This window comes from Anolis sagrei, chromosome 3 (assembly GCF_037176765.1).
Source record: "Anolis sagrei isolate rAnoSag1 chromosome 3, rAnoSag1.mat, whole genome shotgun sequence".
NCBI classification, from domain to species: Eukaryota; Metazoa; Chordata; class Lepidosauria; order Squamata; family Dactyloidae; genus Anolis; species Anolis sagrei.
The window spans coordinates 26,452,858-26,476,796 of NC_090023.1; the positions used below are offsets into that span (position 1 = coordinate 26,452,858).

General features: G+C 40.3%; 1 protein-coding gene across 1 annotated transcript in view; it reads right to left on the reverse strand.

Moving 5' to 3' along the window:
- Positions 1-23,939, reverse strand: part of EXPH5 (exophilin 5) — a 71,279-nt gene that overhangs the window by 29,547 nt on the left and 17,793 nt on the right. The window contains exons 2-3 of the mRNA XM_060770992.2: positions 8,070-8,227; positions 4,789-4,948 (exon numbers count right to left, since the gene is read on the reverse strand). Coding sequence (XP_060626975.2) covers positions 4,789-4,948; positions 8,070-8,227 — 318 coding nt within the window. The remainder of the gene's footprint in view (positions 1-4,788; positions 4,949-8,069; positions 8,228-23,939) is intronic.

Here is a 23,939-nt window from a genome sequence, read left to right on the forward strand (position 1 = left end):
ATATCCCAAGCAAGCAGATCCAGCCCATGAGCCTTAACCCTCCTGTTTCTTCTGACACAATAGAAAAAGTATGCTTAATGTGGGAATGCAGAAGGTGTACCTAGAATAGCTTTTCTCAACCTGGGCATTGGGATCCCTGGGGGAGGGGGTCACGAGGGGGTGTCAGAGGGGTCGCCAAAGACCACCAGAAAACACAGTATTATCTGTTGGTAATGGGGGTTCTGTGTGGGAAGTTTGGGTGGGGTTCAGAATGCTCTTTGACTGTAGGTGAACTATAAATCCCAGCAATTACAACTCCCAAATGTCAAGGTCTATTTTCCCCAAACTCCACCAGTGTTCACATTTGGGCATGTTGAGTATCCATGCCAAGTTTGGTCCAGACCTATCTAGTGATCTCTGGATGTAGGTGAACTGCAACTCCAAAACTCAAGGTCTGTGCCCACCAAACCCTTCCAGTATTTTCTGTTGGTCATGGGAGTTCTATGTGTCAAGTTTTCTTCAGTTCCATCAAAGTAGGCTTCTGAATGTCGATGAACTATAAATCCCAGCAACTACAACTCCCAAATGACAAAATCAATGTAACCCCCCCCCCCCCCAACCCCAACAGTATTCAAATTTGGGTGTATTGGGTATTTGTGCCAAATTTGGTCCAGTGAATTAAAATACATTCTGCACATCAGATATTTACATTATGATTCATAATAGTAGCAAAATTACAGTTATGATGTAGCAACAAAAATAATGTTATGGTTGGGGGTCACCACAACAAAAGGAGCTGTATTAAGAGGTCATTAGGAAGGTTGAGAAACACTGACCTAGACAGATTCAAACAATCCATGCCCAAACATCACAAATCAAAACAAGTTATCCTTTGGTCTAGAAGGATTCTTCTTACTTCAAGAGTATAAGAACCCTGCTAGACCAAAGGATAACTATTCGTCTTCAGACTGCAACTTCCAGAATTCTTCACCATAGCTGTGTTGAGTACGGATGATGAGATCGACAGTCGAGCAATGCCTTGAAAGCAGCACGTTGCCCATCCCTGATCTAGATGTATGTAGGAATCCCACAAATAAAGCCTGAAAGCCATTACTCTTTACTACAACAGGTATTCAGAGTTTCTGCTATGATTTCCACATATTTGAAGTCATGCACACTTTTCAAATCTGTGCTTTTTGCCAGAATGCATTCACGGCCATCTAGTAATGTACAGATAATGTATAGATTCTGGAATGTGATGTGCATGCAGCTCACGTCTAGTTCAGGCAGGGCAAATAGAGAAATGTTTGCATAATAAATCAATAGGAGCAAATTTCTTTTACACATCACTGACTGGCATATTGTGCAGCAGCAAATATTACAGGAGAGAGAGAAAAACATCTCTTTATGCCTTCTACTTGTTACCACAATAACAAATAGGCCGAGTTATATTTCACCATGATGTTGCAAAGTATTTGGATACACAAAATACCCAATAAAACAAGTGGGACCTGCAAACAAGATGGTACAATGTGAATTATTTCTGTTTATATTTCCAACCAAATCATTTCTCCACAATATTCCACTCTATTGGCATTTCTTAGCTTGTTTCTATTCTGCTCCAACAAACAGAAAATACCGTCTTCGGCTCTACTGAATTATCGGGAGACTTTACTCCAAAGCACTTTTCTTTGAACAAGAAAAACATTTTTGTAAATCTATGTGTTTCTTCAACTACATTGATACCGCCCTCTTGAGAATGGATTATATCATTTTGACTACATAAACAATAGCACTGTTGGCTCAAACATTAAAGGAAATTATTGCAAAGCCAGTCTAATAATCTAGTAATGTTTCAAAAGCCAATGCTAAAATCAACAGAGCATTAAGACGGTAAAGACTTGTTGAAGCAAGTATTGATATATGTATATTGGATGCGTACACATATATATTGCATAGTTGTTTGAATATTGCACTATGATATTGGAGAATAGGGTCCAAATCCTGCTCAGCCATGAAACTCCCTAGGTGACCTTGGGCAAGTCACTGTCCCAACTTTAGAGGAAAGCAATGGTGCATTAGTTTTCTGAACTAATCTTGCCAAGATAACTTCATGATAAGTCACCTTAGGGTTGTCATAGATTGGAAACAACTTGAAGGAACACAACAACTATTGAGAACAAAGACAAGCATTGGGCCGGGGTTTAGCATAGCAGGCTAACCGCCAGCTGCAGCAAATCTTGTCAATCGGAAGGTTGACAGTTCAAAGCCCGGGCCAGGGTGAACGCCTGGCCTTTCAGCCCAGCTTCTGCCTAACAGATCGAAAACAAATGTGAGTAGATAAATAGGTACTGTTTTAAAAGCAGGGAGGTATTAAGGCACCCATAAGGAAATGCAAGAAAATGCCGGCAATTCAATCAAAGGAGGAAGTTTACGAACAAAGCTCATCAACAGGGAAGATGGAACAGCAACAGCCCTGTGGCTGGAACCAAGCACAGCCTCCAAGATGCTGAAGATGGGGAAGCCTATATATACCTCTTTCTATGTATAGTTGTCTTTCTTGTCATTGTTTAATTGGCATTGAATGTTTGCCATGTATATGTGCATTGTAATCCGCCCTAAATCCCCTTTGGAGTGAGAAGGGCAGAATATAAATACTGTAAATAAATAAATAAGTTGAACAGTTTCTGCAACGAGCCTTCAAACAATTAGACACCATCTCATTAAAAAAGCTCTGCGTATTGTACCTTCCCTTCTGTCAAACTTTATATTACTAAGCAGAGGAACAGAAGTCTCCTATTTAGCATTTCCATTACATATGTGCACACTGGTGGTTCTCTCTTCCTTCTTTCTATCAGCAGGGAAAATGCTCAGCACACCCAGCAGGAAATTCCTGCATGAGTAATGAACAATAATAGAAGAAACATGATGTTCATATGTCATGGTGCTTGTTCGTATGTTATTTGACATCAATCTGAATGCAAGCAACAGCAGCAACAGCAGGATCCAAAGACTATCCTCCAATACAACCTGAAGCTAACATGTGGCAACGTGTCTTTCTATTTGCAAGATCTATATCTCATCCACTAGATCTGTGTCAACCAATTTTGACAATATGGAAAAGCAAAGGTAAAATAGCTTTGATGGGAAGAGCTGCACCTCAATGCTTTGCATGAAGTTAGTTCTTCGTCCAATTCCTAGCATCTCTAAATAAGGCTAGTGAACATCCAGATTTTGAAACCCTGGAGTCTCTGATTCCGAGCAGTGATTGGACAACATGTGGCCCTACATTATATCCAGCCTAACCAATATTCAGGGATTATTGGACTTGTCGTCCAAGAATAATAATAGAATAATAGAATTGGAAGAGACCTTGTGGGCCATCCAGTCCATCCCCCTGCCAAGAAGCAAGAAAATCGCATTCAAAGCACCCCCAACAGATAACCATACAGCCTCTGTTTAAGAGCATCTAAAGAAGGTGCCTCCACCACACTCCGGGGCAGAGAGTTCCACTGCCGAACAGCTCTCACAGTTTTCCTCATGTTCAGGTGGAATCTCCTTTCCTGTAGTTTGAAGCCATTGCTCTGCGTCCTAGTCTCCAGGACAGCAGAAAACAAGCCTGCTCCCTCCTCCCTATGACTTTCCCTCACATATTTATACATGGCCCTCATCTTGACTCCTCTCTGCCTTCTCTTCTGCAACCTAAACATGCCCAGCTCTTTAAGCCACTCTTCATAGGGCTTGTTCTTCAGACCCTTGATTATTTTAGTTGCCCTTCTCTGGACACATTCCAGATCATCAACATCTCCCCTCAATTGCGGTGCCCAGAATTGGACACAGTATTCCATGTGTGGTCTGACCAAGGCAGAACAGAAGGGTAGCATGACTTTCCTGGATCTAGACACTATACTCCTATTTATGCAGGCCAAAATCCCATTGGCTTTTTAAGCTGCATTACTGGCTTATGTTTAACTTGTTGTCCACGAGGACTCCAAGATCTTTTTCACATGTACTGCTGTCGAGTCAAGCATCCCCCATTCTGTATCTTTGTATTTACTTTTTTTCTGCCTAAGTGGAGTATCTTGCATTTGACCCTGTTAAACTTCATTTTGTTAGTTTTGGCCCATCTCTCTAATCTGTTAAGTTAGTTTTGAATTCTGCTCCTGTCATCTGGAGTATTGGCTATCCCTCCCAATTTGGTGTCATCTGCAAACTTGATGGCCATGCCTTCTAACCCTTCATCTAAGTCATTAATACAGATGTTGATAACAGAGTGAGCTCAACATTTCTCCCTCCAATACCCACCTTAATGGATCAATGGCTTGATTCCCATGCTGGCTGGCATTTTTTTGATCCAAAAATTAACTTTTCCAAGCTCCGGATTTATATATACAACAAAGGTGGGCAATAGCACAGTGATTTGCATAGCTCAATTTTGGGCCAAATATTTGATCCTAGAAATAATAGGAAGTCTATTTCTACTGTTAATTTCTGGGTTTTTCAGCTAGTCTTTGGTGTTTTGGAGAATGAGGGCCACTTCAGAGTGGCAGTTTTAGGGCACTTTTCACACATACACAGCCATCAGACATACATTTGGGAGAGGTCCTAGATCCATAGGCAGACTGCCCTGTTTGACAATATAATTTTCCAAGACATGAAAAGATGTAGTAAAACACTACAGTCAATTTCATAATTTAACCAGTGGAAAAATCCTCCAGGGCTGATGTTGGAAACAGAGTAACAAACTGCTCAGGACAAGCTTGAGCCCAAAACAACTGAGTGCATGGAGACAGGATGCTTTTAGCTCACCGAGAAGGGTATTCCTGTGGATTCTGCTGAGGTTTTGGATGCTGTTGCCTTTTAGATCTTCTGAAAGAGGAGAAAAGAGAAGCAAATGGCGTTCGCAGCCCACCAAGGATGGAAGGTGATGCATGTTTCTGGGGACCAAGTAGTTTTGTATTTGCAGAGTCTGAAAAAGGAAAGGGAAAAAGTTGGAAAACTTGTTTTTACATCATTGGAAATACAAATGCATGCAGGCTTCTTGGTTTTTGTGGGGGAAAGTAGCATGCAGCTTTAAAAAATGTGCTTTGTGCATTTATGCGTGTGCTGTTATCTGTTTTGGTCAGAGCTTGGAAATAATGCATTACAAGCATTGATATTATCTGATCAACAATATGAGGGCTACAATATTATTTTCACAAAATAATATAAGGGTTGTTTATGTGTTTACTTCTCTTCTGTGATGTGCAATTTTCACTTTCATCTAGATTGTAGACTGTAATAACTTCTCAACTAGCCAATTAGTTCTGGATAAACACTATGTACAAAATTACCTTCAGACTGTGTGCATTTATTTTATTTTATTTTTGTTTACTATATTTCTACCCTGCTATATCTCACCCAAAACGGGAGTCAGAGTGACTTACAGTGTGGCAATCATTCAATGCGACATTACAATACAAAGACATGTAGGTAGGTATATAAGGCATATAGGTGTATAGGACATACAAAGGTGTATAAGGCACATAGAAGCATCAACTACTTGATTTTATAAGAGTTAAGGTACTGTACTCATATTGACTTGTGGAGGCCAACCCAGGTTTGGGGCTAGTTCTTTGACTAAGATGTCTAGATTTATATGTGAGTATATATAGTAATTAAAACCATTTTTCATATTTTTGTAAAATATGAAAACTGATGCAAAACATATCAGAGGTGCTAAGAAATCCTGTTAGTGAATTGTGAAGATGCAAATTCAGACACTGACAAGAGTATCCCAATGTGTATTGCCAAATTCTAGTCAGTACCTTAATGCGTAACCACTGTTATAGCAGCACCAGAGGCACTCCAAGTGGCCAGCTACTGGTCAAAGGGCATTTAGCATAATGCCAAGTTTTTAACTTTGTTTGTGTTTTCAAATACATCACACCTGCACCTTTAAATCACTTCTGACATGATAAATGAATAAGTCAAGGTGGCATCAAACTGCATTAATTCTATAGTGTAGTTGCATCCAAAATCTAATGCAGCTGATTATTCATATTTTCCCACATATGCATATCACATGTGAAACCCTATATACTTTTACCTGGAGCTCAGCTGATTGAGACAGTTGGGAAAGTTACTTTTTAAAAGCAACCAGTTACAGTTATAGTTCCAAGGGGTCCACTCCCCTTGACTAGGTTACCATTGTTAATTTAATTTTGTCTGTAATCCTGTTGCAGACTTACATCTTCAAAAGTGGACTTATGTCTGTGGGAATTAGAATTGGACAGTTCTGTAATGTCTATATGCAGGAAAGGACTGCTGGCATGATACTATATAAATGAATCAGTAAATGACTGATGCACATCAGTCCAGTTTCCAACCTTGTTTTGCCCAAAGATCACTTGACCAGGAATCACTTTGACCAGTGACCACTCTCCAACATTAGTACCAAAAGGCTTACAAATCAGTTTTTGGTCAACTTTAGATTCAGCTTGGTTATTTGGAATGCTGATTCAGAAAATTGCATTAGATAGACCACATCAGCTGTAGTTTCTAATACAGAACATATATCATCCAGGAGTCGCCATCTGCTCACCCACAGAAAACCATATTTAATAATCTAGAACTGATGTGGTAGCTGTAATCTTTCATGAGTAGTCAGCCTCTCCCCTCCCAACATCCCTGTTGCCTCAGCACTATGAGAGGGTTTTGCGAGACCAGTTGATCTTGTTGCCACATGGTTTTGAGGCAACAGTGTAGTAATGTTGAGACCACGGACCATATTTTTGTTCTTGTGGACCACTGGTGATCCAAAGACCACAAGTTGGGAACCACTGTGCTATCAGAAGGTCCTCCACTGTGTATGTGGCAAGTCTAAGACTACATTGTAATAGGTGGCCTATGGCCTGCTTTCCTCCACATTCACATGTTGTGGGCTCCACTCTGTAGCCTCATTCCTTAAGGTTGCCTTTGCATCTTGTGGTGCCAGAGTCCAATCTGTTCAGCACCTTCCAAGTTGTCCAGTCTTCTGTGTACCCAGGATGGAGTCTCTCATTTCATATCAGTCATGGATTGAGATTCTGGGTTTTAACCTGCCACTTTTGGACTCTCGCTTGCTGAGGTGTTCCTGCGAGTATCTCTGTAGATCTTAGAAAGCCATTTCTTGATTTAAGGCATTGGTGTGCTGGCTGACATCCTGATATCAGCCACTTTAAGTGTCATGTCTCAATGCTATGCAATCTTGGGAGTTGTAGTTTGGTGAGGCCACAGCACTCTTTAACAGAGAACATGAAATACCTTGTAAACTACAACTTTGAGGATTCCATAGCATTGAGTCATGGCAGTTAAAGTGGTGTCAAACTGCATTAATTTTAAATGTAGAGGCACCCTTTCTCAGAATCTTCAATTGTATCCTGGTGAACAGGCATGAATAACCATATCTCCAGGATGTGGGGCAGTATGTGAGCTAGGATGCTGATGAAAGGAGTAGCGCTGGTAGAAATTCCTTCGGCATCTACATGAGTGTCAAACAAGACGACTCAATCTTCCTGTCCCGAAGTTCTGATTACATTGTCACTAGCACACTTGCAGACTTCCACCTAATCTATCAATGCTCCAGTCATCCATTTCATTTATCTAAATTGAGTTCTTGTTCCCTGACAAGCCGACAGGAGACATGTATTGTTTTATCTGCAAACTGATGTTATCTAAAATGTTTCTATGCCTTTTGTCTCTGGTAGGAAAACGTATAAAGCACTTTAGTGAATGCAATCAATTGCTACGTTACATTTTCCATCTGATATATTTTTTTTTCTATGTTTTAAATCCATTGTGAAACTTGAAACTGTCACCATTTCATCCGATAACAGGGCAGTCACAATTTGATTACTATCATAGAAACCGTTCTATGATAACACCAAGCTGCAAAATTGTCTTTTAATTCACTTCCCTTAGTTGGAACGTTGTATTTCTCCAGAAAATCTTGTGACTTTTTCTGCAATGCAACATTCTGATATTTTTATTGGAACTTTTCTTTGGTTTTCCAATTTTTACTCTGGGAAATACCAGTATTACTGATTGCAAATTAAATAGTAGTAACTCACCATTCCCTATGGCCTTTCTCAGCCTGTGAGTGAATGGTTGTTTGGACATTCTGCCGGCATCAGAGTCATTCTGAAATTTTGTCCTCTGTATTTCTTGAAACCATTCTCCAGTTACTCCAGGAAGTTCTGTCGAATCTTCTCTTTTCTTGTTAAGTTTGCTTAAAAAGAGAACAGAATGGGCATTAAGTATTTCAATAGCTCAAGAAGGTAAGCTCTTAATAAAGTCTACTTAGGAGTGGTCCAACTCACTTCTATCATATCTATTTATAAATAAATGTTAGGAATAAGTACTCTCTTTGTGTGATCCACATTTTGGGGGGGGGGGGGGAATGTTAGTATTCTAAGCTCATATGTTTAATAATAATAATAATAATAATAATAATAATAATAATAATAATAATATAATCCTTTATTTGTATGCTGCCCTATCTCCCCAAGGGGACTCAGGGTGGATTTCAGCATATACGAACACAAAGCAACAATGAAGCACAGATACACCGATAAAGGTAAAGGCTTCCCCTTCATCTCCAGCTCTGCGGGTGGTACTCATCTCCATTTCTAAGCTGAAGAGCTTGCATTATCCATAGACACCTTCTGCGTCATGTGGCCAGCATGACTGCATGGAGCGCCGTTTATTTTCCTGATCTACTCACATTTGCATGCTTTCAAACTGCTAGATTGACAGGAGCTGGAGCTAACAGTGGGATCTCACCCCATCCCGAAGATTCAAACTGCCAACCTTCCAGTCAGCAAGTTCAAGAACTCAAAGGTTTAATCCATTGCACCACCACAGCCCCTATTTAAGTTACTATTTATTTGAAGCCAGCATAAAGTAATGGTTTGAGTATTGGAATATGACTTTGGAGACCACAGTTCAAGTTCTTACTCAGCCATGAAAATGCACTTGGTGAGCTTGGGCATGTCACGCTATCTCAGCATCAAAGAAAGCAATGGCAACTCTCCCCTCTCAATGCATCTTACCAAGAAAACCCCATGGTAACATTGCCTTAGGTTTGCCATAAGTTGGAAGCAACTTGGAGGCACATAATAACATCTGTTAACTCTCAATCAGCCCTGAAGACATTGTAGATAACACTAGATCAAGGTTTAGTGCAGCTTTCCCCAACAATGTGAGCTAAAGATACTTTTGGGACTCTCATGAAGAAGGAGTGAGGGAAGGAGGGAGGAAAGAGGGAGGGAAGGAAAGAAGGACGAAAAGGCGGGAAGGAAGGAGGGAGAAAGAGGGAGAGGTAAGAAGGGAGTGAGTAAAGGAGGAAAGAGAGAAAGAAGGGAGGATAGGATGGTGTGAGAGAGGAGGGCCTGAGAACAAAGCCTAAGGCAGGGGTCCTCAAACTACGGCCCGGGGGCCGGATATGGCCCTCCAAGGTCATTTATCTGGCCCTCGCTCAGGGTCAACCTAACTCTGAAATGACTTGAAAGCACACAACAACAACAACAACAACTATCCTATCTCATCAGCCAAAAGCAGGCCCACACTTCCCATTGAAATACTAATAAGGTTATATTTGTTAAAATCGTTTTTCATTTTAATTATTGTATTTTTAAAGTGTTTTTGAACTACAAATAAGATATGTGCAGTGTGCATAGGAATTCATTCATTTTTTTTCAAATTATAATCCGGCCGTCCAACAGTTTGGGGGACTGTGACCTGGCCCCCTGTTTAAAAGGTTTGAGGACCCCTGGCCTAAGGGGTCGAATCCAGCTCCCGGGCCTGGGTTTGCCCATACCTACTCTTGACCCAACCTTTACTCGGTCCTAAAAGGACACAAGACATGTGAAGCTCACCTCTCGCTCCTCTTTCTTCTTGCAAGCTTTGCATAGCCATCAGGACAGAGGGTGGCATAGCAAAGACTGTAGGCTCTAGAAAGAGGCAGTGTTTTCTTCAGAGACAGTAATATAGCTGCTCAAAGGCAATAGATTTTCTTAGAATTGTAGACTACTGTATTAAAGGAATATTTTTTATCCATTGCATATGCTTTCTTCCTTCTCCAATTTTATTCTGGTGGTCATGGGCATTTGGGTACTGGAGCTTGACCCTCCCAAATAACATCTAACAATTCCCATTGCAACTAATTATATATATATCTATATATCTATATATATCACACAAATAATAACCCAGCACCTTGAAGTTCATCTCCACTCATTGAATATACTGCTGCTGTCCCTATTTCCTTCTCCCCTTTTAAGTGGCATCCTATTACCCCTGTTGTAGCCCAGCCTTTGCCAAATGCCCCCAAAATGTCAACCTCTGACAGTCACCTTGCTGGTGGAGAAAGGATATATTAGCCTCCTTTCCATTAAGTTTCTCTGCTTTCAATCCCAAATCTCCTCCCATGGCATATGAGTTTCAAAACCTACCTTCCAGAGAATTTGTTGTGATCACACATAATTAGGCTGGCACAGAGGGAGCCCTTCGGTATCAAACAGTCCTTGAATTAGGGAAGAACTCTCAGAGTCCAAGTATTCCATCCTACACTATTTTGCTCGACTCCGGAAAATAAGAAGGTAGTGCTTGAAGAATCTAATGGGCAACATGTGGTCACTGAATGTGCATGAAGAGGGAGTGAGTCTGTGTTGTCCAGCCCCATCTCCTGAGCCATAGGAATTAATTTCCCCAGAATGGAGAATGTGTGATTACCCAGGCATTGTAAAGACTGCAGCTTTGATCATCCCTTCCCATTAGCTATTCTGACTAGGGTTAGATCAGGCATGGGCAAATTTGGCCCTCCACGTGTTTTGGACTCCAACTCCCACAATTCCTATTGTTTGGAATTGTGGGAGCTGGAGTCCAAAACACCTGGAGGGTCGAAGTTTGGCCATGCCTGGGTTAGATGGACACTGGATTCCAACATAATCTGTTGAGAAACATGTTTCCTATTCCTGTAGTTCAGACCCTATATGTGTGTGATTGGAAACTCTCTAAAATGTTACTGGCTGTGCATACATACAAACGGTGTGCCCTTCATAGCCTGTGACTTGGTCCTAGGATGCTCTGTGGATGCCAATATCCGACGATGCTCAAATGTGGTTATATATAATAGCACAGTAAAATGACGCCCCTTATATAAAATGGTAGCATCAATGTTTGTTTTGGGAATTTTGTTTGTATTTTGAATGTTTTCAAGTTGTGGGTGATTGAATCCATGGATAGATGCTGCGGATATGAAGGAGTTTTCATGATGTGTGAAAAATCTCCTGAATGCACATATATAGCAGAGGTTAAGTCGTGGAGGCATATTCCCATCACCCCACAAAGCTGTTCAGCGAATGGAGAAATGTAGGCTGCATTAAGAGAGCTTTTGCTTTTTACAGAGAGTACCATTTTAACACAAATCTGTATTGACTATGAGTCAACTCTTACTTATCATTTGGCACTCTGATCTCCCAGGCTGATCAGATCTGTTTACTTGCTTCACCTTTACTTCTCTGCTTAATGTCACTTCGGTTAACCAGCACATTTACAGATCCCAAACTACATATTACCCAACTACACATTGAGGAAGGATTTCTAAAATATATTGAATGTATTGCACACCCTCTAGAGGCAAAGGAAAGACATGGCATCATTTATGACGAGCAACAGCAACTTTTAAATATTGCTAAGCAACATCTTAACCTCAGTAGCTTAATCAATAGGATCCCAGTAAGATCTGAAGTGCTGGGTGATAAAACTGAAAAAGAGATGTATGTATTCAAGCCCCAGGTCTAGAAAACCTAGGACTTTAGACCACAAATTCGCTATTCCAGCTGCATTCTCACTGACATCTCTGTGACATCCTCTGTTTGATATCAGCCAGCATGCCAACACCTTAAATCAAGAAATAGTTTTATAAGATCTACAGAGATACTAGCAGGAACCCTTCAGCAAGTGAGAGTTCAAAAGTGGCAGGCTAAAACCCAGAACCTCAACCCACGGTTGATATTATTTATTTCACACATTTGTACCCAGTCCTTCTCAACCCCCAAGGGGGACTCAGGACGGCTTACAACGGCAACAATTCGATGCCAACACATACAAAAACTCTGTCAAAAACAGACTTTAGACAATGTTGCAAGTAAAAGAAAAATGCTTTACTTCAGCAAACACAAAGGATAAGCAAATGCAATTGAAAAGTGCAAAAGAGATGGTCCCGTCACTCATCCCCACCAAACGTGTTTGCGAAGAAGGCAGGACCTCCCCGGATGATCTTAAACTCCGAGGCAGGACGTAGAGGGAGATACGTTCAGACAAGTAAGCTGGGCCGGAACCCTATAGAGAAGGGGTCCTCAAACTTTTTAAACAGAGGGCCAGGTCACAGTCCCTCAAACTGTTGGAGGGCCAAATTATAATTTGAAAAAAACATGAATGAATTCCTATGCACACTGTACATATCTTATTTTAGTGCAAAAAAACACTTTAAAACAATACAATAATTAAAATGAAGAACAGTTTTAACAAATATAATCTTTTTACTATTTCAATAGGAAGTGTGGACCTGTTTTTGGCTGATGAATTAAGATTGTTGTTGTTGTGTGCTTTCAAGCCATTTCAGACTTAGGTTGACCTTTAGCGAGGGCTGGGTAAATGATCTTGAAAGGCCGTATCCTACCCTCGGGCCTTAGTTTGAGGACCCCTGTTTAACCCATTGCACCACTGTGGGCATTCTCACTGAATTCTCAGTAGGAAATAAAACTGTGCATGGTTTATCTGTGTCTTAGTTACTATCTCAGACTTCAGACACAAACAGCTGAATGCTTTGCAAAAAATAAACCAACACCCTCTTCCTGCAGGCAAAATGGCAAAGTTCGAGTTTCTGGATTTCTAATTTCCTATGTGTTGGGAAGCTACTCTGTGGAGGATGAAGGCTCTGTCTTGAAAACTAACACTTTGCAATCAGAAGTGATGCAATCCTGCTCTAGGGAGAACCTGACCTCTTTTCCCCCTCTCTCTGAGATTAATGAGAAATACACCAGAAATTTCATCGCTGTCCCCTGAGAGAATATGAAATGGATACCACAAGTGCTGAACAATATTGTGGAAATTTTTCTCTGGTTCCTGAATACTACAGCCAGTATACCAAGTCCGTTCCAGCCAAGCCATTTACAGCAACATTATGAATGCAATTGCTTGCTTGTTCCAGACAATATTAGTGTTTTCCCTCACAGCACAACAACACGTTATATTTCTCCCAGTCCAAAGAGCGCTTCCATTGCCGTGTTTATTTATTTCAGTCCTCCTATGTATTCAAGGCTGCTGACAAGGGCCATAATAAAAGCAATTGCACAGCCATCGTATGAATTTAAAAGAGCATTGGCTTGCAGAAAGAACAGGCAAGCACAAAATTAAGGATGCAAAAAAGTATTTTGAGGAGCATGTTGCAAACACCATCAAGACCAGCAATGAAACATTATTTGCATGCATCAGGAAGCAGGAAAGGACAGTAAAGCAGCTGGAGCAATGGGCAGCAAGGAAAATAAAAGAGCTCTAAAAGAGGTTGTAGAACAGTGTTTCTCAACCTTTCTAATGCTGCAACACCTTAATACAGTTCCTCATGTTGTGGTGTCCCCCAACCATAACATTTTTGTTGCTATTTCATAACTGTAATTTTGCTACTGTTGGGAATTGTAATGTAAATATCCGATATGTGGATGTATTTTAATTCACTGGACCAAATTTGGCACAAATACTCAATACGCCCAAATTTGAATACTGGTGGGTTTGGGTATGTTGATTTTGTCATTTAGGAGTTGCTGGGATTTATAGTTCTCCTACAATCAAAGAGAATTCTGAACCCCACCAACGATGGAACTGAACCAATCTTGGCACACAGAACTCCCATGGCCAACAAAAAATACTGGAAGGTTTTGGTGGGCATTGACCTTGGGTTTTGGAGTTGTAGTTCATGAACACCCAGAGAGCACTGTGGACTCAAACAATGATAGATCTGGGCCAAACTTGGCATGAATACTCAATATGTCCAAATGTGAACACTAGTGGAGTTTTGGGGAAATAGACCTTGACATTTAGGAGTTGTAGTTGCTGGGATTTATAGTTGCATCTATAATCAAAGAGCATTCTGAACCCCACCGATAGAATTGGGCCTGATTTCCCACACAGAACCCCCATGACCAAAAGAAAATACTGTGTTTTCTGATGGTCTTTGGCGACCTCTCTGACACCCCCTTGCGAGGTCCCAGGGGTCCCGACTCCCAGGTTGAAAGTTGAATGAATTCTTTCCACTGCTGAAGTTAGAGACTACTTGAAATCCCTGTGGATGAAACGATGTTCATAGGAGAAGCAAACAGCAGTGACAGGAAGGGAAATGAAAAGCCTCATCAACAAATTGCAAACAAATCACATATCCAGTGATATTGAAGAGATTTTACAGAACTTAAGAGCTAATTTGCTGGTCTTTAAATTCAAATATATGGAATGTATTGTGGTTTGATTTAGAGCAGTGGTTCTCAGCCTGGGGTCCCCAGATGTTTTTGGCCTACAACTCCCAGAAATCTGGGAGTTGAAGGCCAAAAACATCTGGAGACCCGAGGTTGAGAACCACTGATTTAGAGGAAGGAACTGGCAAACTCAGCTCTGAGTTGCCTAAGAAAACCCTATGAAATTAGACAATCCCATAAATCAACAGGCAACTTGAAGGCAAATGTTCACAGTGTTATGAGCACTCAACTGTGACTCTGGAGATCAAAGCCATGGATACTCATAGAATGACTTTGGGCAAGTCTCAGCCTCAAAGGAAAGCAAAGGCAGTCATTCGCTCTGAACAAATCTTGCCAAGAAAATATTGAGACAGGGTCACATTTGGGCTGTCATAAGGGGGACATATTAGGTTGTGAATTTGTTTTCTAATTTCCATATCTTTAGCCTAATGTCCACATTCCTCATACATTTTTAATGTTCACCTTTTCCCAACTAAAGCATATATGTGTAACCATCACACAAATGATACATTTCAGCTTTTTAAACTCATTTGCATACATTTGAAAAAGAAGAATTTGAGTACTGTTTCATTATCTGGGCGGAGGCCACTAGGGGGTGCTAGAGAGAATAGGAAAGTCCATTTTATGGGGGTTTAGGGTGGGCTGAAGGCGTAAAACCATTTTCCTCTGTTTTCCTATTATTTCCCCCACTCGTGTTTCTGTCGTAGAAACAACCCTCGTTTGTGATATGGGAAGGGAGAAGAGGGAATAACCAGCAAAACTGAGCAAAATGGTTTCCCTCCTTCAGTTCCCCACCACTAAAATGGACTATCCTTCTCTCTCTATCGCCCCCTAGTGTCATCCACCCAGATAATATAACAGTACCAAATTTCATTTTAATAGTTTTCTCCTGATAACTATATGTGCTGTTGTAAAAAAATTGGCTTATGAATTCATGATGAATTGGACAGATTATACAGATCTCAGTTAATGACACACGTGGGTTTTATTTATCCCCAATTATAATATTTCACTATCCAAACTTGCCCATGTACGTTTATGAACTATTAAAAGAAACTTCTAAAAAGTTATTTTTTTGCTACTAAGCATCTCCATGTGCTCCCCACTGTGAATGCCTCACAGCTCTTGGAAACATGACTTTGCAAAACTACAGCTCCAGAATCCTGCCGCCTAAATGGCCACCGGCCATGCTTGTGGAGGGACTTTGAACTGTAGACTGAAATGTTCTTTTCACGCTGTCAAACCTTAATGCTAGAGTGCTCAAACACCTCAAGCACCATTTTAAATTGAAACTGGGTTAAACTATATTTCAAATAAAGGTTTCTGAAATGTGAGATAAGTTGCCTCCTAGGTTGCTAGTAAAGCACAACCTCATATCCATGAGAAATATGTTCTTAAACTAAATATGGAAACAGAAAACTGTGTATAATAGTGAAGCCTACTGAAATGAACGACTTCGGCTAAAAGTGATCACAGTGGCATTGTAAGGTTTAGAAAATTAAATTCATAGAGTGGCATGGCAGGGGTCTCAAACTCATTTTAATCAAGGGCCACATCAGCCTTTTGTTTGTCTTCAAAGGGCCATTGTATCCATGGATGGAGGATACATGGATATATATAGAGGACCAACTATAATTTTTTTACACAGTGGTTGTGCACTTTAGTTTTAGTTTACTCAGTTTGGGTCTCCAGATGTTATTGAATAACAATTCCCATCACTGTTGATTATTTGTCATGTGGACTGGAAACAATGGGAATTGAAACCCAACAGTACTTGTGGTTCTAAGGTTGGGGAAAAGTTAAAGGTGTTGTAGTTCCGCCTGTGGTTGTGTATGAAGTCAATGGGGGTGATGGTTTTCCTGAGTCTGTGTCTGATGTCAGTGAGGATGAGGCTGAGAGGTCTGGGGTTTCTCATGAATGGAGTGCTTCTCCTGCAGATTCCCAAGGTTGAATTCATGAAAGGGGCCCACAGCAGCCTTTCTCTAAGAAACTGTCTTCTGAGGATGATTTGTCAGGTGCAGAATTTAATAAGTTTGAAGATAGAAGACAAAACTTTTTGTAAACCAAGACAAAGTTCTCAAGATCGCTGAAGGTCAGCCCATCTGCTAGAAGAGATAAGAAATCCGTATCTGGTTGTAAAGGCAAACAGAATGCAATTTGAATGCCATTTTTCTGCTTCTTGGCAGGGGGTTGCACTGGATGGCCCACGAAGTCTCTTCCAACTCTATGATTCTTTGAATGCTTTCCTTTCATTTCATGGGACAGGAAAAGCTTTATATGATATGGGGAAAGGATTTTAGCTCTGTCTTGTCAACGCTGAACTTTCACAACAGTCTTGTTTTCCAAGTGGATTTCTAGTTTCATCTTGTAGTCCAGCATTTGGAGGGACACATAAAATGACATGGCAGGTTGGATCTGACCTCTGGGCCTTGAGTTTGTGGTAAGTTTTGGTGGAAGCATATTATGGGATTGTCTAAAGGACCTAAGAAAATCTTATAGATGCTGATGGATGAAATCCCTGTTATTGATTCCACACGTACAGGAGTCATACTATACCCGAAGTTTAATTTAGCTTAGTTAAAAATTTCGTTCTAGGGCTATCCATGAGTCATATTTTCAGAAGACAGTCTTCTATTTGTGGGGCAGCCATCTGTCTGAAGGCATGTCCAGACTTCAAATTGCTTCCTGTTAAAAGTTAAAAAACAATAAGAAGGGAGAGCAATGACCTTGAATTTGCTCATCAAGCCTTAGGACTTGGAAACAAACTTAAAGGATCATCCTGTTTAGTAATCACTGCTCCCCAGTTTCAATTATACAGTAGTAAAGATTTCTAGGTTTTTGTCAGATGAATCAGCACGTTTGCATTTCATTTCATTGCTGTTACCCCTTTTGTCAACAATTTCAAGTGGTGTGTTTTTGTTTTTGTCAATGTTTAAGTAGTTGCCTACACATTCAGTGCTCAGCAGGGTTAATACCAGCATTCACCATAGCCTTGCAAAGCTAGAGATCAGCTGGTAGAAAATCTTATGGCAACCTGTACATAGTATGACATAAAAATTTCTAGGTTTGGTTTGTTAATCATTACTAAGGCATTATCCAACTTCATATGTCAGTTGTTTTCCTATTCTGTGTCTTCTGACACACTGAACCTGGAGTTTCCATTTGAGGATACACCTTTCATAAAATACAGGAAGGTGCAAGAGACACAAAGGAATTTCCTGCATTTACGGCAAAGCCATACTCACACATTTGACCTTGGGCCCAGTTCCTTGCATGAATATATTATTGACTCGTTTTTTTATGTGCACAACTATGTAGAACTCAGAGTCAATGAATAAATCACCAAGGTGATCTTCCTGCCTGCAGCTAAGATCACCTTTTTGGAGGATAAAGACAAGTAGTTTTCACGGTACAGGCAGCCCCCAAGTTACGAACAAGATAGGTTCTGTAGGTTTGAAACTTGCCCACAGGCAAGTCCCCATGATAACTCTTTCAGGAGTGAATTTCCTTTCCCAGGGGTAGATTTTTCTCACTTAATGTTGTCTCACCCCCATTCTCAACTGTGAGTATTTTGTAAGTTGGATGTTTGTAACTGGGAAAGGAAAGGGTTAACTATCAACAACAACAACAACAACAACAACAACAACTTATTACTGTCCATAGACCCATCAGTAAAACCAACAATCATTATAAATTCTCTGTGAGATTACTCAGAGAAGCCACTGAAATCCACAAGCATGTGGACAATTTCAACAGAAAGGAAAAAACCATGAAAATGAACAAAATCTGGCTACCAGTATTTAAAAACTCTAAAATTACAACAGCACAACAACAGAGAGGAAACAAACAAGGACATCTAATCACCTCTCAAGAAAAGTTTGCTCCAGGTACTGTCAGGCCATTATATGCAAATCAAGGTGATCAGTTGAAACATTCACACCTAGCTCCAGCAGACAAGAGTCCTTTGTCCCACCCTGGTCATTCCACAGATATATAAACCCATTTTCCTAGTTCTAACAGACCTCACTACCTCTGAGGATGCTTGCCATAGATGCAGGCGAAACGTCAGGAGAAAATGCCTTTAGAACATGGCCATATATTCCGAAAAAAACAACAACCCACTGGATGTCATTTCTTATATGGGGGCATTCATTAAAGATTTCCCCTGCCCCATTTCCTATGGACTGAGAGCAATGAAACTTGGCATAATTATTATTCCTTCTCTCCATTGGTGCCACCTAGGGACACACTCTTCTCCCATCTTTTTAATCAACTGTAAACACCTTGCTTTTAGAAGTGGACATGCTGCTCCAAAAGCCACATTGTGATTTCGGAAATCAGAGTCTCAGCATCTGAAAAATACTTGTCCTTCAAAAATAACTTCATTATTGGAAAGAGGTAGAAGTCCGATGGTGCGAGGTCGGGTGAATAAGGGGGATGTGGAAGAATTATGCTTCCATTTGGGCAAGATGTGAGTTGTGAACTGGTGCATTGCCTTGCAGAAGGTGGAGATCTTTGGTGAGCATGCCATGTCTCTCAGTTTTGATGGCCTATTGTAATTTTTGCAGCAGTGAAGCATAGTATGCTCCAGTGATCATGGTACCCTTTGCTAAGAAATCCATCAATACTTCTCCGTTCTGGTCCCAAAACACTGTGAGCATGACTTGCCTGCTAAGAGTTGGGCACGTGCCTTCTTTGGAGTTGGTGAGTCATGATGCTTCCATTGTATTGACTGGACTTTAGTCTCAGGTTCATAGTGATGGACCCAGCTTTCATCCTGGTTTCCATGGCACATTGTCAATAGAGCCTGAGAGCATTCAACACATTCCTGCTTCTGGAAAGGTGTAAACAGTTGGTGGACCCAGTAAGTGGTCTTGGGTTATTTTTTCACAGACCTCACACTAATCTTAACATTTTGGGCTAGGTAGCAAATGGTTATGTGGCGATTTTCTAAAATGGCAACCTCCACTTGCTGGATGGTCTGACCACATTTGAATTGACAATGCCAGTTCTTGACTACATCATATGATAGGGAATCATCACCATAAACCTCTTTCATCTCATCAAATGTCTCCTGTGATGTGCGACCTTCCAAGTAAAGCAACTTGATGACTGCCTTGTATTCCACTGGGTCCATTATCAAATCTCACACCACTTCAGCACCTGTAAAATCAAGACCGTTATCAGTTCTGTGTTGTAAATTGGCACATAACCTATAGAGACATATATCATTACACATGTCCAGTTTCAGCGTCCCGTGATAAATAGAAGTGGGTCAGGGGAAATCTTTAATGAACACCCCTCGTATTGTTAAAATATCTTTTGTGGGTTTTGAAAGCTAGCACTCCTTTACAACTAAAGAACTGAAAGATGTATAAAGCATACAAAATAGATTATATACATTTTAAAAAATGTACTTTGCTTACAAAAAAGTGGAAATCTACTTTTTAATTTTTATTCTTTTTCTTTCTTTCTCTTTTTTTCCTGGAAAGTTGAAAGGTTTGTCCCCCCCCCCCCCCCTTTACATGTTGTTGTTTGTTGTGTCTCCTTTTGATTATTCAGTAATTATATTTTTATCAGTATGATAATTTATAAACATGATTTTTAAGAAGAAAAATAGAAGGTGCTTCACCTTACCTTTCCAACATTTCTTAATCTAATTGCATTCTTTCTTAAGTACCTATGCCAACATTATCAATGGGCCAGTGCTTAATTCTGTTTAGATTCCTGAGGCTAAAGCTGTACAGGTGAAGAAGTACAAATAAAGGTATTTCAAATGGAAATCTGCTTTAGGTGTGGTTGATCTTGAGTTTATCAGCTCTGCCTTAAGAATGGGGAATACTCATCTGACAGGTCTTAGTTCAAACACTGCAAAGATTGAACAGAAAAGGAAACATGAAAATGAACAAAATCTGGCTACTAGTATGGGAAAAAAACTCTAAAATCATAACAGTAAATAAAAAATAACACTCAAAAACAGGGGAATTCCAGACAAGAAACAATCAGAGCTAACTAATCATCTCCCAACAAAGCTCTCAGAGCTAACTAAGCATCTCCCAAAAGGCAGTAAGAAGCCAGGCCTTGAAAACTGTTGGCCATTACATGTTAATCAAGGTGGCCAATTACTACATTCACACTTCAAACAGACAAGAGTTCTTTCTCCTACCATGGGCATTCCACAGATATATAAACCCCATTTTCCTAGTTTTCCACAGACCTCACAACTTCCGGGGATGCCTGCCTTAGATGCAGGTGAAACATCAGGAGAGAATGCTTCTGGAACATGGTTGTACAGCCTGGAAAATGCATAACAACCAATGGAAAGATTGGGGATTTGATAACAAATATTCAGGTTCAATACCCTCCTTTGCCTACAGGCTTGAGGTAAATGATAATGAACTCAACTCATCTCTTGTTTCAGATTAGATTAATCAAAGGTTGGTCTCACAATGCGTGATTCTTAGCTGGATACATCCAGCTATGTAAATGGAATCCCAGTTGAGCATTGCAATTGGAATGCACAACCATATATCACTATTAATTCATCTAAGGAAAGCGGTATCCAAAGCAGTTTTAGTCAAAACCAGTGGGCCAGGAGGACACTAGACTTGGAAAATCTATTTAAAATCAAATATTGAATTAAAGTTTCTCATGGAAAACTCATATAGTTCCAGCCAATTGTAGATAACTAAAGGCATGTGAGCAACCCACCCAAATACCTCTTGTCGGTGCTGCTGTTTCTTTGGACCTCATCACATTCAATCGCTCAATGCGGACAGTGGGTAGAATGACCAGGCAGTGTGGCAAATCTGGTGGGCAGTGGGAGAATCCATTGCCCCATGCTCCGCATTGCCCACAGTGCCACAGGGAAATCACTGCTGCCCGGCTTTCCCCATGTTAATACTGCATTAATACTGCATAAAAACTTGCATCTAGTGGATCTGAGTGACTTTATCTGCAACGAACCCAGCAAACTCTTCACAATGAGCTGTCAATTGGTCAGAGATCTCTGGCTGGGCAGGGTTTAAAAGTCCTCTATCCACTCAAAACCGCTCTCTTGGGTTTGCATATGGACAAAAAAGGGTACGGAGACTTGAACTTATGCATCCACATTACATGAATTCTGTTGCTTCTCTAAGTGGAAATTAATAACAGGTTCATTTTCGCACACTATAGTGATTTTTGGTGCTCCCTGGTGCCTCTTACAACTCATCCCATGTGGTTCTGCAGATACTGTTTATTTTGTTTATTTACCCCCAGGCTGTGACTCAATATACATCATTAGCTTTGCTTTCTTTTTTTATTATTTTCACTGCTATTATTCCCCAAGCTGCCATTTTGTCTGCATTAAAAACTGAAATGTTTCATCTCCCCTGTTAACTTTTGTAGATCCTCCTCGAGGCAGGAATGTGAATTGAACAGAATTTCCCTCCTCAAAGGGAACCCTTACAATTGTATATCTGGTTGCCAAAGGGCAGCTGTCAGTTCTGAGAAGGTGAAATTATTCCCTTGGTTATTGGGCCCATAAATTGCCCTAGTTGTATCTGCCCAGAGATCAAAAGTACAGAGATAAAAAGAGGACAAGATTTCCTAACTGATATTCTGTCCGTCTTTACCTGCAAATCATTAGAAACTGGGCCTGTCATTGTTAGAATGACAGGTGTTTATACTTTGACTCGTGGCTCTCATCTTCTTGGGTTATTAAAAACACAAGACATTGAAAAAAGGAAGATCTGACAACCCTTACATAGGATCATACATTGTAACTGTAGCACACTGTATTTCCTTGATTCTTAAATACACTTTCCCCCTCATTATAAATCTCTCTAAAATGGGTTGTGTCCTAGATGCTCGGTAGCTTTATCATATATATAAATTAAGGGGACTTTTTTCTGTTGGTAGCACTTAAATTACAAGTAGCAACAGTAAGAACAGGCCACGGAACAACAGACTGGTTCAAGGTTGGGAAAAAAGTACAGCAGGGCTGTATACTCTGTATACTTATTCAACTTGTATGCAGAACACATCATGCAACGTGCAGGGTCTGACGAATCCAAGGCTGGAGTTAAAATTGCTGGACGAAACAGGAACAACCTTAGATATGCAGATGATACCACTTTGATGGCTGAAAGTGAGGAGGAGCTGAGGAGACTGAAAACCAAGGTGAAAGAAGAAAGTGCAAAAGCTGGGTTGCAGTTAAACATAAAAAAAACCCCAAGATGATGACAACCAGACTGACTGATAACTGGCAAATAGAGGGAGAAAACATGGAGGCAGTGACAGACTTTGTATTTCCAGGCATGAAAATTGCTGCAGACACAGACTCAGCCAGGAAATCAAAAGATGTTTCCTTCTTGAGAGGAGAGCAATGACCATTCTCGATAAAATAGTGAAGAGTAGAGACATCACACTAGCAACGAAGATCTGCATAGTTAAAGCAATTGTATTCCCCGTAGTAACCTATGGATGCGAGAGTTGGACCTTAAGGAAGGCTGAACGAAGGAAGATAGATGCTTTTGAACTGTGGTGGAGGAAAATTCTGAGAGTGCCTTGGACCACAAGAAGATCAATCCAGTCCATACTTTAGGAAATAATGCCCAACTGCTCACTGGAGGGAAGGATATTAGAGGCAAAGATGAAGTACTTTGGCCATATAATGAGAACACAGGAAAGCTTGGAGAAGACAATGATGCTGGGGGAAAATTGAAGGAAAAAGGAAGAGAGGCCGACAAAAGGCAAGATGGATGGATGGTAGTCTTGAAGTGACTGGCTTGACCTTGAAGGAGCGGAGGATGGTGATGGCCGACAGGGAGCTTTGGTGAGGGTCGGAAATGATTGAACAAATAAACAATAACAACAAAGATTTTGGAAACGACTGAACAAATAAACAACAACAAAGTATTGAAATTAATGTGCATCTTACATCCCATAGTGTCTTAGAATTGAATAAATATGGGTATTACAAGTAGCAGTGTTATCTATAAGAAGTTACTTTTGAAGGAGAGAAACTGCTGATGTTATTACATTCTCCATGTAATTAATGGAAAACATTTGACAGCTTTTCCTTGCTGGAGAGGGGGAAATCCTCATGTGGCAATTTAAAACGGGAATTTACAAACAAATAATTTTAATATCTTTTTTTCAAAAATGTATAAAAAGTAATAAAAAAACAACTAATGGAAAAAATCAAATAACAAATATAATTAACTTTTCTGTACAAAGAACTTTCTAACTGTTCTCTCTGCTTTCCTTATACCACTGCTCCTTCTTTGACTTTATAAATTGCAGACAGAGTTTACACTCTGTCTCCTAACAAAACTAACAAAATTAAGTTCAACAGGGACAAATGCAAGATACTCCACTTAGGCAGAAAAAATGAAATGCAAAGATACAGAATGGGGGATGATGCCT